Here is a 17,725-nt window from a genome sequence, read left to right as displayed (position 1 = left end):
TTATTTTGTAGGTTTTAAAGAAGCTAGAGTGCCAGAGAAGACTTTTGAAGTGTGAAGAGATTTCCTGTAATTGAAACCAACATGTCATTTATAGATCCTTATCAGCACATTATAGTAAGTCATTTACTGTTTATATATTCTTCTGGGAGGGGGCAGACATACTTTTGTGCATGAGTATTGGTGCTGTTGCTAGTAAAGTATAAAACTCTATGAAAAGCCTTGCATTTTTTATGAAAATCATATGAACTTAGTGTGGTTCAAATAAGGTAGAATCTGTAATAAAAGTAACTCATCTCCTCTTTTTATCACTGTAAGTTTACAGAAAAGAGGGACTTGGAGGGAAATAATACCAAAACATATGTAACAGTATTGAACATTCATGGAACAGTAAAAAGTGTAGTTATCACTCAGCAATTATCAGCCTGCACACTTCACATGAATTGAAAGAGAGAAGATAAAATAATTATTGAGTTAAGGGCTATATTTTGGTATGCATTTTCAGAGTAATTAATTTTGTAAACTCTCCCTTAGTTAGATATATTTAAGGAAACTCTTTTATAGGTGGGCAATTTTTAATAAAAAGTTGAATAATTCAAATTTTGGTATGTAATTTTCCAAACTCCGTTGGAAGTGTACACTCTCTCTTCTGATCAAAAAAGCAGAGGAGAAAAATTTCTTTGCTGAATTTAACACTTGAGATCCAGTTAGATTTATATGGACTAGAAATAGTTTTTATAGATATTGAGGAATAATACAAAGCCTCATTTTTATTCAGAATGAAACACTCTTCTCTTACCCTACAGCCCTTTCGAGGTGCCATCCTCTTTCTTTCCCTGCTTGGATAGCAAAGATTAATGTACTATAATTTTTTGTAGTTCTTTTTTCCTTTCACAACTTGAATCGTTGAAAACTGGACTCAGGTTTTCTACTTTATGAAAAGGTCTCATCAAGGGCCTCTTTGGTGCTGAATCAAATAGATTCTTCAGGTCCCCTCCCCCACCCCCATCTCTGGTGGTCATTCTGCTCTTCTTAAAACTCCTTAAAAAATTTTTTTTTTTTTTTTGCAAGCTTCTCTTAACGTTTGACTCCTTTTTTAAACCGAGGCATAGCATATATAAAGTGCATAAATTTTAATTGTTCAGCTTGATGGATTTTTACATATGTATTCCAACCATGAAACCATCATACAGATAAAAATACACATTATAAGTACCCTGGAAGAGTTGTTCAGGTCCCTTCCAGTCAATAAACTCCACAAAACTAACCAATATTTGTCTTCTATTACCAAAGATCAGGTTTCCTGTTCTTGACCCTCATGTAGATGTCTGCATTCAACATTTTGTCTGCGAGATTCATTCATGTTATTGTGAGTAGCAGAATTCCACACTTCTACGTTGCCATGTAGTATCTCATTATCTGAATACGGTATACCACAAACTATTTATCTAGTCTACTGATAACCCTCATGTCCTCACCAAATGGCAATGGTGCCTTTGCTAAATATCAGGCAACCATATATGTGTGGCTTGGTTTCTTTTCTGTTCTATTGGTCTATTAGTCTTTGTTTGCCCCAGTACCAATCTATCTTAATGTCTATAGCTTTGAAATGTGTCTTTATGTATGGTAGTGTAAATCCTCCAACTTTTTCTTCTTCAGGATTGTCTTGGCTTTTCTTAGGCCTCTGCATTTCCATATAGGTTTTTAAATCAATTTGTCAACATACACACGCACACACAAATGCTGGGATTTTTATTAATACTGAAATTATTCTGTAGATGGGTTAGGGGAGATGACATGATAGTAATATTGAATCTTCCAATCCATTTACAATCATGAAACTAATGTTAAACTAATGTTTCACTAGAAACTAAAAAACTAACGTTGTATTTATATGGAAATACAAGTGTTTTTTATAGATCCAGTGAACTTACAGAATTTCTTTATTAATTCTAATAGTTTGAAGTTTTTTTAGATTTTCAACTTACACATTCCTGTTATCAGTGAATAATTCCAGTTTTCCTTCCGTTATGGTGTTCTGTAGATGAATTTAAACAATGAAGGCAGGTGCAGATTAGTTTTTTCTTACCCTACCACCTCAAGAGAGATGGATAATTTCTATAACTCAGAGAATTCAATCAAAGTGTTCATTCTTAAACCTTAACATGAAATCTGGCACTTGAAACTGAGAAGGAAGATAAGGTTAAGGTGTATAGCCCTGAGCTTGAGACAAAGACCAATAATAATTCTAAATCTTAACATTTATACTTTCAATTCAGTTTATCTCCAAATCTATTTTAATATTTTTTTCTGAGCACTTATCACCATTTATTGAATGCCCATTGTGTACTACTCCCTGTCAGTAGGCGCTGGGAAATCAAAATAATCCTTGAATTGAGCTTATGTCTAGCAGCAAAATAACTTATAATAACCGTAAGGGCTCTGATAGGAGACAATGAAGATTACTCTGGGAATATACAACATGAATAACTAATAACAGGGATCCTTCTGGAATTCCTAAAGGAAGTGACATGGAAGCACAGACCTGAAGGTTTAGTAGAAGTTAGGTGAAGAGAGAGAAAATGACTTTTCTGGATTGGGAAAAGCTTATGTGAAGTAGTCTGGAGGTGAGAAAGTACATGATGTAAGGAAATGAAAGAATTTCCGTATGGCTGGAGCATAATACATTTCAAAGAAATTATTATTTCAAATGATCTTCACTTTTCTGCCTAATATGACCAGGCCTTATTACTAACTGCTATGCAGGCCTCACATGTCTCATGTCAGATGACTGTGCTAACCGGCTATTTAGTTTCTTTTTTTAACACGGCAGAGCATATTTAAAACCAAATTGCATCTGGACGTTTTAAGACTCATTTCTGTCACCTTTTCTTGCAAATTTTGTTAACTATAGACAAATATTTAGGCCATAATAATTACCTATGTGGCATCTTAATATGATGAAGCATGCTAAAACCACATATCTGTATCACATTTTTCTTGACCTTCTCCAGCATCAGAATTGGACAATCAATTAGCGTTCCGGTGTATAGCCCTCTTCAGTGAGAGGGTCCTACGAGCTTTATACTTTCATTCATGCTTGTTTTTGCTGTGTGTGTGGAAAAAAACTGTGCATATGTGTGTGTAAATTGTTTTAGTGACAAAATTTCCTGCTCTAGTTTTCACAGAAGGATACTTTTCAAAATATATAACCGAGAATACTTTTATTAAAAAGGAAAGATGGGGAAAACTGAGCCAACTTACTAGTAATGAAGGGTGCCAGACAGGCCGACGCAGTTTTGTCTGCCTCAAGGCGGTGAAGACTGGACTCATCCTCACCACACCTGTAATGCAGGGACATGTTGGAGAATCCTGTGGGCTGATGCAGCAAGTTCTCTTGTCTCCAATGGTGCCAGCTTTTAAGAATGTAGGAGAAAATGGAGTAATACATATATGGCACAATGCAGTTCCCATAGGTCTAGAGTTGTTCTGAGGTACTTTCCATTCTGAAGGGTATTTGTGTCTCCAGAATCTACTGAAGTTCTTTTGGACCAGGAAGATATCAATATTGCAAAGATAGATCAAATATAAAATACTTATAAAAAATTTCCATCTTTTTACTCTGAAAAGATGAGTCACTTCCCTGGAGTGAAAAAAAATCTAGAGCTCTTCCCACCACCAATTAGCAATGGAGGGCCACTGCCCCACATCCACGGAAAACTGAGGTTGTGTCCACACTGAGGTCAACCACCTGGGTATGCGAGCATGACTGCCTGCTAAAATACAGGGACATTTGAAAAAGGTCATTGTAGGATGACTGGAAATGTTACCAAAAAAGTAGAAAGCTATTATTCTAGATTATTATGGAAACATGGGGGGGGGGGAAAAAAAAAAACACTGGAGTAGGTAATCAAAGAACTAGTGTTTTAGTGGTAGTTCCAGACTTTAGTTACGTGCTCTTGAGCACTTAAACTGACTTTTAGCTGCTTCATATGGAGTATGAGTAGTACCTGCTGTGTCTGTTCCACGGGGCTTTTATAAATAATAAATCATTATGTACACAAGCATTCTTTAGAAACTTAATAAGGTAGGATATTTCTAGGGGGCATCAGAAGGTGAGATAGTGCTGCTGGGAAATCAGAAATATAAAGGTGACAAAACTATTACAAAATCACAGCACTGTGCACAAAGGAATAATGAGTTTTATGGCAAATAGCATATTTTTTGTGAGCACTAACAAATTCTAGACAAGTGAGGAACAGGGCAGTTAGGAATAAGCTTCTAACCTTTTCCTGATACCAGCCATTCCCTGCCACAAGCCTCTAACCTGAGGCAGAAGTACACACATTTAAAGTAAGGTCCATATTTCTGCTTCTTCAACACAGAGCACAGATTAGAGATCCCTAGAAGGTCACCAAGTTTACTTCTCAGTTCTTGAATTTCGATTTGGTTCTCTTTTAAAACTTCTGAGCCATTTTTTATAGTTTCCAGTTTCATGTAGTCATACTTAAGTTTGACTTCCATTTCCTTAGACATGGTTAAGTGTAGTGTGGCTGTTTCATGGAAGGGGCTGTTTCTGTGCCTGTTAATTAATTGTGCTGGTTTGTAGTCTTGGTGTCATACCTCCTTGTGTTCCTAATTATCTTTGATTTTGCTTAACATTATTATAATGAAAAATTATCTATAGAAATAATTCTTCAGAATTTTATTGGTTTCTGTCAGGCTGCTCGGGAAGCTAGCAGTCTGGGACAAATATATTCCTAGTTTCAAGTCAGTTGTTTTCTGGGTCCCCTGGATGACACTAAAAGAGGCTGCCAGTATGTGGAGGGGCTGTTCATACTTATTCCTATGGTGCAATCTGTAGAGTTTTAGGCTTGAAACAAGGGAGTGGCTTACTAGGGTCCTTATCCTTAGAAGGGTCCTAATCCCTCAGCCTCCTCCTCTCTGGATCAACAAATGCCCCTGTGGCAAAACCTGTGTTTCTTTGCTCCCCTTGATCTCTGTCCTGGGAGTTAAGGCCTTCCCATCTTGTTACTTCTGTGTTACTGTATTAATCAGGGTTCTCTGATTGATTAGAAACAGAACCAGTAGGAGGTAGATAGATAGATAGATAGTTAGATAGATAGATAGATAGATAATGTCTTAATTCATTTGGGCTGCCGTAACAATACCACAGACTGGGTAGCTTATGAACAGCAGAAATTTATTGGTCATACTTATGGAGTCTGGGAAGTCCAAGACTGAGACACTGGAATGGTTGCTTTTGATGAGGGCTTTAGCCACGGTGTCCACAAGGTGGAAGGCGCAAGGAATCTCTCTGGATTCTTTTATAAAGGCACTTATCCATTCATGGGGGTTCCTTGCCCCTCCCAAATATCCCATCTCCTAATACCATCATCTTTGGGGGCTTAGGATTTCCACATGTATTTTGGGAGGACACAAACATTCAGACCATAACAGATAGATTGATCTAGACACGAGATTTATTGTGAAGAATTGTCTTATGAGGTTATGGAGACTGGGAAGTCCCACAGTCTGCCATCTGCAAACTGGAGACCCAGGGCAGACAAGGGTGTAATTCAGTTCAAGTCAGGAGATAAAATGAGATGTCTCAGCTCAAGCAGTGAGACAGGAAAAAAGGGGGCAAATTCCTCCTTTTATTCTTTTCAGGCCCTCAACAGATTGGAGGCCAACCCACACTGGGGATGGTACTTTCCTTTCCTGAGTCCACTGATTCAAGTGCTGATCTCATCTGGAAGCACCCTCATAGACACACACAGAAATAATGTTTAAACTGAGCACCTTGTGGCCAGTCAAGCTGACAAATAAAATTAACCATCACAGTTACTTTTAGGAAAATGTTTACTTATTTTGTAAAACCTTATCCAGTTTTTATTTATTTTCTGTGGGAAGTGGTAACCCAGATTATTTAGTCTGCCATTATCACAAGTGGAATTCAACTAATTCTTTTGCTCTAAATCACTAATGCCTCTAGATAATTCCAAGAAAATAGATAATCATCTCATCTTAAAAGATTTCCACAGATGGTAAAATTATCCCCCAAAATTGATGTTCAATATTGCCTTATGTGAAATTCTAATATTGGAATCTGGATTTGTATCAGGAGACCCTTGAAAAATCCCATGTAGTTGGTAATATTATAATTGCCATTTTACAGATGAAGAAACCAAGGCTGAAAGGGGTTCCTGGACCCAATTCCAACATGTGCGTGGAGCCTTCTTTACACCAACAAGCAATTCTTGGAGACTGGCAGAGTGATGAAGAATTCAACTCAATTCTATAATTATAAAATATATAATTATAAAATTATATTATAAAAAAATATATTGATATATATTTGATCATCTGAATAACCAAATATATATTTTTCCTATAAATCACAGTATTGCAAGGGTAGAAAACCGAGATAGAGAATATAAAGCACTGTATTGTAAATACCCTTCTGACTCATGTCTGTGTCTTTTAATCACTTTTCACTTAATGAAAAGAACAAGTAAGACAAAGAGGTTTTTAAGAAGTCCCTTAAAATAAGGATATATTCTCCAAAATAGTAAGTATATCCATATTTCCAAGTTTGTTAGATCTACTAATTTAAAACTCATATCTGAAAATCATCAATGCAAAGACATCTTAGATTTTAATGAACATGACATATCACCTAGGTCAGTAATTCTAAACCAAGTAAGTATCTCTGCCACCCAAAGGACTTTAATGATGTATGGGGAGAATTTTTCAAGTGCACATGCTACTTCATGTGTTCTAGTGAGCCCCTCCAGGAGGGCGAAGGTATACCTATACTTCACAGGCCTTAACTCAGCCATAATTACTCCTAGGAGGGTGTAGGTTTTTTCAGGATTATTGTGACCTGAAAACTGGGTTCACCTCTTGGTGGGTGTCGAACCAAAAGACACAACCAAGCAAAAGATCAAGAGAAGAAAGGATTTATTACTTGCAGTAAGTAAGGAGAACACAGGGGATCTTTCCCAAAGAGCTGTCTCCCAAACAACAAAGTCAGGGAAGTTTTAAGCTAAGGGTGCATGCATCTTCATGAAGGGGCTTAAGCAGAGGAGAATTCAGTATAGAATTGCAGAAGAGGTCAACAGAGTCCAAGCTTTAGTTGATTGAAGTCACGAAGGTCAGAAAAGGTCAACATCATCTTCCCCTAGGTTCTAGTTGATCTGGTGGTTGAGTGCTTCAGGCTTATCTTTACCATTGAAACAGAACTGGGAGTACTTAATAACTGATATATTATCTTTGCTTTTGTTATTTCTCTTGCCTGATGACAATCCTTTGTCTCTTCATTCTTTTTTTCTCTTAAGATCATTAATTACTGAGACCTGTTCAAGGACAAGCATTGTGGCCAGGCTTAGATCTCAAAATGGCTTAGGCCAAAAATGGCTTCTCTTATGTCATGAAAGCCATACCTAGTTCTTTTCCTTCAGGGACCCCCTACCCTATCTGCTTACAGTATTGAGGGAAGAAAAAAGCTAATGTTAAAAAAAATTTTTTTTGTGGTAGTATAGCTGCTTAATTACCATTGGACTAGAATCTATATCAATTAAAATTTAGGTGTTAAAAATTTGGGTGATTATTTATTTTGGGTATCTTGAAGATATTAAAGTCACATTCATGGTGAATATGTCATTAAATGAGTATTTTAGACCCAAGTTATCACCATCAATTTTTTTTTTTTTTTTTTTGGTACTGGTTTCACTGCTAGAGCAGCCCCAGTAATCCTGATTAAAATAGGACCTAAAATCTTCTAATTTCCGTGAAAATGAACTCTCTGTTTACTTGAATATTTAAAGATACATATATTATAATACAATGTTATTACTATATTTGACAGATGTACTTATTGTGCAAATGGAAAATTTCTTGTTCACAAGGGAGAAGAAACTTAAGTCATATTTCTGATTATAATTTTCTTTAATGATATTTGCTAAAGTTAAATTCTGTTGCCAAATTAGGTGGGTGTTTTGGACATATAGCCAATTTTGGACATTTGTACATATAGCCAATCCATGACTGACAGTTCTTAAAGCAAGTTTAGATAGCGCTGTTGATTTTCAGTAGAAAAACTGATTGCTCTTTAAAAAATGTGGGAGAATAGTAGCATGATGTTTGTGCCTCTTAAATGTATTAGAATGAAACCACACCAGGAAGTGACACTGAAAATAAGTATCTTATCTAAAAAAGTATCTTCACTCTTGGATGACATCAAAGCAGCCGTTCTTTTTAAAATTGCTGATATCTGTTTGAAGCTGCCTGTTGGTGATTATGGTGATCTCTGTATTCAGTAATGAGATTCTGTAGTCCTTATCGTACTAACAGTCTTTAGTTTTAATTTGAGTTAAATTAGGCAATGGCAGTTGAATAGAAAAATAATATTTGTATGCAGAATCTACCTTCTCTTCCATCAGATTTGTTTTATGATTGTTCTTTGGTTCTTCTTTGTAACAGTAGAACTTTCAACAGAATAGGACAATCATCAAATTGATTTTGCATAAATTGACTGGTTCTTTTTTCCAGTGACCAATCATTTTAGTTACTGACGTCAATATAATTCTCCAGAATGAATTTAATACAGTAGCAGTTTTCATGATGACTTGAAATTGTAACTGTGAAAAAAAAAAGGGTCATGATTTTCACCATGAAAAAGATTATGGATAAAGAAAGACACTCAGAGTAAGGTAATTCAAGACCTGAAGGCAAGGCTTAATCTTGTTGACTAAATCAGGGTATTAAGCTTATATTTGACATCTCAATTTAAATATGGCATCTCTTTTTGTCAACTACCAAGTAGCATTGTGCTGAGCCATTAGGTTCCCCCCTAGGGAACACTGGTTTTGTATTCAGTAACATTATTTCCTCTGGCACCATCCCTGAGACATAACCATAAGTCACTTATCCAAGTCGGAAGCTAGCCCAGTCCATACTAGTTTGAAATTATATGTGATATTGGCTCCAGGAAACATGGCTCTTTACAGCACTTAGAAAGAGAGGGGCATGATTTTGATAATCCTGTTTTGAAGTAGTTTACACGTCACCTGAAGATTTTTAATGTTTCCAAAATTAACTTATAAAAACCAAGGGAAAAAAAAAAAAAAAACAAGGAAGTGGTCAATTTGCTCCTTATTTCCTGTGAACAGTATGCAAGTTCACATTCATTGTAGTTAGGCAGACAGAATTGAGGCTGATGGAAATAAAAGCAGATTAAAAATGGAGAGTTGAATGCTAGAAAAAATAACCCAATTACTAGAGAGACTTTATTTATTCATTCATTTATTAATTCATCATTTATTTACTTATTTGTTTAAAAATCTTTATTGGAGTATAATTGCTGTACAATGGTATGTTAGTTTCTGCTTTATAACAAAGTGAATCAGCCATACATATACATATATCCCCATATCCCCTCCCTCTTGCGTCTCCCTCCCACCCTCCCTATCCCACGCCTCTAGGTGGTCAGAGAGCACCTAGCTGATCTCCCTGTGCTGTGCAGCTGCTTCCCACTAGCTATTATTTCACACTTGGTAGTGTATATATGTCCGTGCCAATCTCTCACTTCATCCCAGCTTACTGTTCCCACTCGCCGTGTCCTCAAGTCCATTCTCTACGTCTGCGTCTTTATTCCTGTCCTGCCCAAAGGTTCTTCAGAACCTTTTTTTTTTTTTTAGATTCCATATATATGTGTTAGCATATGGTATTTGATTTTCTCTCTCTGACTTACTTCACTCTGTATGACAGACTCTATGTCCATCCACCTCACTACAAATAACTCAATTTCGTTTCTTTTTATGGCTGAGTAATATTCCATTGTATATATGTGTCACATTTTCTTTATCCATTCATCTGTTGATGGACACTTAGGTTGCTTCCATGTCCTGGCTATTGTAAATAGAGCTGCAGTGAACATTGTGGTACATGACTCTTTCTGAATTTTGGTTTTCTCAGGGTATATGCCCAGTAGTGGGATTGCTGGGTCATATGGTAGTTCTATTTTTAGTTTTTTAAGTAACCTCCATACTGTTCTCCATAGTGGCTGTATCAATTTACATCCCCACCGACAGTGCAAGAGAGTTCCCTTTTCTCCACACCCTCTCCAGCATTTATTGTTTGTAGATTTTCTGATGATGGCCATTCTGACTGGTGTGAGGTGATACCTCATTGTAGTTTTCATTTGCATTTCTCTAACGATTAGTGATGTTGACCATCCTTTCATGTCTTTGTTGGCAATCTGTATATCTTCTTTGGAGAAATGTCTATTTAGATCTTCTACCCATTTTTGGATTGGGTTGTTTGTTTTTTTAATATTGAGCTGCATGAGCTGCTTGTATATTTTGGAGATTAACCCTTTGTCACTTACTTCATTTGCAAATATTTTCTCCCATTCTGAGGGTTGTCTTTTCATCTTGTTTATGGTTTCCTTTGCTGTGCAAAAGCTTTTAAGTTTCATTAGGTCCCATTTGTTTATTTTTGGTTTTATTTCCATTTCTCTACGAGGTGGGTCAAAAAGGATCTTGCTGTGATTTATGTCATGGAGTGTTCTTCCTATGTTTTCCTCTAAGAGTTTAATAGTGTCTGGCCTTACATTTAGGTCTCTAATCCATTTTGAGTTTATTTTTGTGTATGGTGTTAGGGAGTGTTCTAATTTCATTCTTTTACATGTAGCTGTCCAGTTTTCCCAGCACCACTTATTGAAGAGGCTGTCTTTTCTCCATTGTATATTCTTTCTTCTTTTGCCAGAGATAAGGTGACCATATGTGCGTGGGTTTATCTCTGGGCCTTCTATCCTGTTCCATTGATCTATATTTCTGTTTTTGTGCCAGTACCATACTATCTCGATTACTGTAGCTTTGTAGTATAGTCTGAAATCTGGGAGCCTGATTCCTCCAGCTCAGTTTTTCTTTCTCAAGATTGCTTTGGCTATTTGGGGTCTTTTGTGTTTCCATACACATTGTGAAATTTTTTGTTCTAGTTCTGTGAAAAATGCCAGTGGTAGTTTGATAGGGATTGCATTGAATCTGTAGATTGCTTTGGGTAGTATAGTCATTTTCACAATGTTGATTCTTCCAATCCAAGAACATGGTATATCTCTCCATCTGTTTGTATCATCTTTAATTTCTTTCATCAGTGTCTTATAGTTTTCTGCATACAGGTCTTTTGTCTCTTTAGGTCGGTTTATTCCTAGGTATTTTGTTCTTTTTGTTGCAGTGGTAAATGGGAATGTCCCCTTAATTTGTCTTTCAGATTTTTCATGATTAGTGTCATTAGTGTATAGGAATGCAAGAGATTTCTGTGCATTAATTTTGTATCCTGCTACTTTACCAAATTCATGGATTCGCTCTAGTAGTTTCCTGGTAGCATCTTTATGGTTCTCTGTGTATAGTATCATGTCATCTGCAAACAGTGACAGCTTTATTTTGTCTTTTCCGATTTGGATTCCTTTTTATATTTTTCTCTTCTCTGATTGCTGTGGCTAAAACTTCCAAAATTATGTTGAACAATAGTGGTGAGATTGGACAACTTTGGTTTGTTCCTGATCTTAGAGGAAATGGTTTCAGTTTTTCACCATTGAGAACAATGTTGGCTGTGGGTTTGTCATCTACGGCCTTTATTATGTTGAGGTAAGTTCCCTCTATGTCTACTTTCTAGAGAGTTTTTATCATAACTGGGTGTTGAATTCTGTCGAAAGCTTTTTCTGCATCTATTGAGATGATCATGTGGTTTTTCTCCTTCAATTTGTTAATATGGTTTATCACATTGATTGATTTGCGTATATTGAAGAATCCTTGCATTCCTGGGATAAACCCCACTTGGTCATGGTGTATGATCCTTTTAATGTGCTGTTGGATTCTGTTTGCTAATATTTTGCTGAGGATTTTTGCATCTATGTTCATCAGTGATATTGGCCTGTAGTTTTCTTTCTTTGTGACATCTTTGTCTGGTTTTGATATCAGGGTGATGGTGGCCTAGTAGAATGAGTTTGGGAGTGTTCCTCCCTCTGCTATATTTTGGAAGAGTTTGAGAAGGATAGGTGTTAGCTCTTCTCTAAATGTTTGATAAAAGTTACCTGTGAAGCCAACTGGTCCTGGCTTTTGTTTGTTGGAAGATTTTTAATCACAGTTTCAATTTTAGTGCTTGTGATTGGTCTGTTTATATTTTCTATTTCTTCCTGGTTCAGTCTCGGAAGGTTGTGCTTTTATAAGAATTTGTCCATTTCATCTAGTTGCTTGTAGTAATCTCTCATGATCCTTTGTTTCTGCAGTGTCAGTTGTTACTTCTCCATTTTTATTTCTAATTCTATTGATTTGAGTCTTCTCCCTTTTTTTCTTGGTGAGTGTACTTAATGGTTTATCAATTTTGTTTATCTTCTCAAAGAACCACCTTTTGGTTTTATTGATCTTTGCTATTGTTTCCTTCATTTCTTTTTCATTTGTTTCTGATCTGATTTTTATGATTTCTTTCCTTCTGCTAATTTTGGGGGTTTTTTTGTTCTTCTTTCTCTAATTGCTTTAGGTGTAAGGTTAGGTTCTTTATTTGAGATGTTTGTTGTTTCTTGAGGTAGGAGTTTATTTCTATAAACTCCCATCTTAGAACTGCTTTTGCTGGATCCCATAGGTTTTGGGTCGTGTGTTTTCATTGTCATTTGTTTCCAGGTATTTTTTGATTTCTTCTTTGATTTCTTCAATGATCTCTTGGTTATTTAGTAGTGTATTGTTTAGCCTCCATGTGTTTGTATTTTTTACAGATCTTTTCCTGTAATTGATATCTAGTCTCATAGCATTGTGGTCGGAAAAGATACTTGATACGTTTTCAATTTTCTTAAATTTACCAAGGCTTGATTTGTGACCCAAGATATGATCTATCCTGGAGAATGTTCCATGAGCACTTAAGAAGAAAGTGTAATCTGCTGTTTTTGGATGGAATGTCCTATAAATATCAATTAAGTCCATCTTGTTTAATGTATCATGTAAAGCTCGTGTTTCCTTATTTGTTTTCATTTTGGATGATCTGTCCGTTGGTGAAAGTGGGGTGTTAAAGTCCCCTACTATGATTGTGTTACTGTCGATTTCCCCTTTTATGGCTGTTAGCATTTGCCTTACATATTGAGGTGCTCCTATTTTGGGTGCATAAATATTTACAACTGTGATATCTTCTTCTTGGATTGATCCCTTGATCATTATGTAGTATCCTTCTTTGTCTCTTGTTATAGTCTTTATTTTAAAGTGTATTTTGTCAGATATGAGAATTGCTACTCCAGCTTTCTTTTGATTTCCGTTTGCATGGAATATCTTTTTCCATCCCGTCACTTTCAGTCTGTATGTTTCCCTGGGTCTGAAGTGGGTCTCTTGTAGACAGCATATATATATGGGTCTTGTTTTTGTATCCATTCAGCCAGTCTATGTCTTTTGGTTGGAGCATTTAATCGATTTACATTTATGGTTATTATCGATATGTATGTTCCTATTACCATTTTCTTAATTGTTTTGTGTTTTTTATTGTAGGTCTTTTCCTTCTCTTGTGTTTCTTGCCTAGAGAAGTTCCTTTAGCATTTGTTTTAAAGCTAGTTTGGTGGTGCTGAATTCTCTTAGCTTTTGCTTGTCTGTAAATGTTTTAATTTCTCCGTCGAATCTGAATGAGATCCTTGCTGGGTAGAGTAATCTTGGTTGTAGGTTTTTCCCTTTCATCATTTTAAATATATTGTGCCACTCCCTTCTGGCTTGCAGAGTTTCTGCTGAAAGATCAGCTGTTAACCCTTGGGGATTCCCTTGTATGTTATTTGTTGTTTTTCCTGCTTTTAAAATTTTTTCTTTGTAGTTAATTTTTGATAGTTTGATTAACATGTGTCTTGGCGTGTTTCTCCTTGGATTTATCCTGTATGGGACTCTTTGTGCTTCCTGGGCTTGATTATCTCTTTTCCCATATTATGGAAGTTTTCAACTATAATCTCTTCAAATATCTTCTCAGTCCCTTTCTTTTTCTCTTCTTCTTCTGGGACCCCTATAATTCGAATGTTGGTGCATTTAATGTTGTCCCAGAGGTCTCTGAGCTGCCCTCAATTCTTCTCATTCTTTTTTCTTTATTCTGCTCTGCAGGAGTTATTTCCACTATTTTATTCCAGGTCACTTATCCGTTCTTCTGCCTCAGTTATTCTGCTATTGATTCCTTCTAGAGAATTTAAAATTTCATTTATTGTGTTATTCATCATTGTTTGTTTGCTCTTTAGTTCTTCTAGGTCCTTGTTAAATGTTTCTTGTATTTTCTCCATTCTATTTCCAAGATTTTCGATCATCTTTACTATCATTATTCTGAATTCTTTTTCAGGTAGACTGCCTATTTCCTCTTCGTTTGTCTGGTCTGATGGGTTTTTACCTTGCTCCTTCATCTGCTCTGTGTTTCTCTGTCTTCTCATTTTGCTTAACTTACTGTTTTTGGGGTCTGATTTTCACAGGCTGCAGGTTCGTAGTTCCCATGTTTTTGGTGTCTGCCCCCAGTAACTAAGGTTGGTTCAGTGGGTTGTGTAGGCTTCCTGGTGGGGGGGACTGGTGCCTGTGTTCTTGTGGGTGAGGCTGGATCTTGTCTTTCTGGTAGCAGGACCCCATCCGGTGGTGTGTTATGTGGTGTCTGTGACCTTATTATGAGTTTAGCAGCCTCTCTGCTAATGGGTGTGGTTGTGTTCCTGTCTTGCTAGTTGTTTGGCATAGGGTGTCCAGCACTGTAGCTTGCTGGTCGTTGAGTGGAGCTGTGTCTTAGTGTTGAGATGGAGATCTCTGGGAGAGCTTTTGCCATTTGATATTACATGGAGCCGGGTGGTCTCTGGTGGACCAATGTCCTTAACTAAGCTCTCCCACCTCAGAGGCACAGGCCTCACATCCGGCTGGAGGTCCAATACCCTGTGCACCACACGGCTCAGAAGAAAAGAGAGAAAGAAAGAAAGAAAGAATAAAATAAAGTTATTAAAATAAAAAAATTATTAAAAAGTAGAATAATTAAAAGGTAATAAATAAGAAAAGAAAAGAAAAAAAAAAACCGGACAGACAGAACCCTAGGACAAATGGTAAAAGCAAAGCCATACAGAGAAAATCACTGAAAGAAGCATAACATACAAACTCACAAAAAGAGGAAAAGGAAAAAATATCTATATATCTATATCTATCTATCTATCTATCTATCTATCTATCTATCTATCTATCTATCTATCTATAAAGGAAGAGAGCAACCGAATCAATAACCAAATCTACCAATGATAATAAACTCTAAATACTCAACTACGATAAACATAAAACCAGGAACAAATTAGATGCAGAAAGCAAACCTCAAGTCTACAGTTGCTCCCAAAGTCCACTGCCTCAAATTTGGGATGAATCATTGTCTATTCAGGTATTCCAGTGATGCAGGTATATCAAGTTGATTGTGAAGATTTAATCCACTGCTCCTGAGGCTGCTGGGAGGAATTTCCCTTTCTCTTCTTTGTTCGCACAGCTCCTTAGGTTCAGCTTTGGATTTGGCCCCGCCTCTGCGTGTAGGTCGCCTGAGGGCATCTGTTTTTCTGCTCAGACAGGATGGGGTTAAAGGAGAAGCTGATTCAGGGGCTCTGGCTCACTCAAGCCAGGGTGAAGGAGTGGTACAGAATGTGGGGCGAGCCTGCGGTGGCGGAGGCCAGCATGACGTTGCAACAGCCTGAGGTGTGCCATGTGTTCTTCTGGGGAAGTGGTCGCTGGATCACAGGACCCTGACAGTGGTGGGCTGCAGAGGCTCCCAGGAGGGGTGGTGTAGATAGTGACCTGTGCTTGTACACAAAATTCTTGGTGGCTGTAGCAGCAGCCTTAGCATTTCATGCCTGTCTCTGGTGTCCACACTGATAGCCGCAGCTCACACCCATCTCTGGAGCTTGTTTAGGCAGTGCTCTGAATCCCTTCTCCTTGCCCACCCCGAAACAATGATCTCTTGCCTTTTAGGCAGTTCCAGACTTTTTCCCGGACTCACTCCCTGCTAGCTGTCACACACTAGCCCCGTTCAGGCTGTGTTCATGCAGCCAACCCCAGTCCTCTCCCTGGGATCTGACCTCTGAAGCCCAAGCCTCAGCTCCCAGCCCCCACCCACCCTGGCGGGTGAGCAGACAAGCCTCTCGGGCTGGTGAGTGCTGGTCGGCACCGATTCTCTGTGTGGGAATCTCTCCGCTTTGCCCTCTGCACCCCTATTGCTGCGCTGTCCTCCATGGCTCCGAAGCTTCCCCCCCGCCGCCCCCCATCTCCGCTAGTGAAGGGACTTCCTAGTATGTGGAAACTTTTCCTCCTTCACAACTCCCTCCCACTGGTGCAGGTCCCATCCCTATTCTTTTGTCTCTGTTTTTTCTTTTTTCTTTTGCCCTACCCAGGTATGTGGGGAGTTTCTTGCTTTTTGGGAAGTCTGCGGTCTTCTGCTAGTGTTCAGTAGGTGTTCTATAGGAGTTGTTCCACATGTAGATGTATTTCTGATGTATTTGTGGGGAGGAAGGTGATCTCCACTTCTTACTCTTCCGCCATCTTGAAGGTCTCCTCTAGAGAGACTTTAGATCAACTACAGATATAATGCACTAGATTTTAAATATCTGTACAACTTTAATAAATGGAAATAACCTTTTTTGCTATTAGGTATTGATGTTGATATTATTATTCTCTATAAGTAAAGGAATATAGAAAGAGTAAAGACATTGGGGACAGGAAGACTGGATTCTAATTCAATTTTAACTTTTACTGTCTGTGAGATACTGGGAAATTACTTAACCTCTCACTTTACTCATCTATAAATACATATAATAACATCTATTTTATCGGGTTGTTGTGAAAATGAGAATTTGCATCTATTAGAATGTGTAACAGATGGTTCATACTCAATGAATCCTTCTAATAAAAATTTCATCTTTCTGTACATGTTATTAATAAACATTTGACATATGAATACATTTGTAACAGTTTCAAAAAATGTTAAATAATAGATGAGCATTGCTAATCATTTTTATTCTATGAGGGAGTTTTTAGGCATTTGAAAACCCATATGGTATTAAAAGCTCTAGGATATGGAAAAAGAGCATAGATGATTTGGGGAGTAGGTACTATTATATATGATAATTATTGAAAAGTTCTCTTTAGTGGAGAAAGCTAATCCCTAAATTGGATTTTCAAGAATATTTTCTTATTCTCTTTCAGGCTCAGATATCATTTGTCTCTCTCTCTCTCTTTTTTTTTTTTTTTTAATGTGGCTGTCTAGTTGTTCCAGCACCATTTGATGAAAAGGCTATCTTTTTTCCATTGTATGGCCTTAGCTCCTTTGTAAAAGATCAGTTGACTATATGTGTGTTGGTGTATTTTGGGGCTCTCTATTCTGTTCCATTGATCTATTTGTTTATTCTTTCATTAATGCAATACTGTTTTGATTACTGTAGCATTATAGTAAGTCTGGATGTCAGGTAGCATCAGTCCTACAAGTTTATTCTTCTCCTTCAACATTATGTTGGCTATTCTGGGGTCTTTTGTCTTTCCATATAAACTTTAGAATCAGTTTGTTGATATCTACAAAATAACTTGCTGAGATTTTGATTGGGATGGCCTTGAATCTATAGATCAATTTGGAGAGAACTGATATCTTGACAATATTCAGTCTTCTATCCATGAACATGGAATATTTCTCTTTTTATTTAGTTCTTGATTGCTTTCATTCA

At 37.1% G+C, this 17,725-nt stretch overlaps 1 protein-coding gene across 4 annotated transcripts in view; it reads left to right on the top strand.

Annotated features, from left to right (window-relative positions):
• PLA2G4A (phospholipase A2 group IVA) overlaps positions 1–17,725 on the top strand; it is a 157,376-nt gene that overhangs the window by 25,352 nt on the left and 114,299 nt on the right. For all 4 annotated transcript variants that reach the window (XM_082472967.1, XM_082472963.1, XM_082472964.1 and 1 more), the window contains one exon: positions 12–114. In XM_082472967.1, coding sequence (XP_082329093.1) covers positions 82–114 — 33 coding nt within the window. In that variant the 5' untranslated portion in view covers positions 12–81. The remainder of the gene's footprint in view (positions 1–11; positions 115–17,725) is intronic.

This window comes from Balaenoptera physalus (assembly GCF_965194825.1).
Source record: "Balaenoptera physalus genome assembly, chromosome: 1".
NCBI lineage: Eukaryota > Metazoa > Chordata > Mammalia > Artiodactyla > Balaenopteridae > Balaenoptera > Balaenoptera physalus.
The sequence above is the reverse complement of the archived record's forward strand: the minus strand, read 5'-3'. Positions and strand labels throughout refer to the sequence as shown.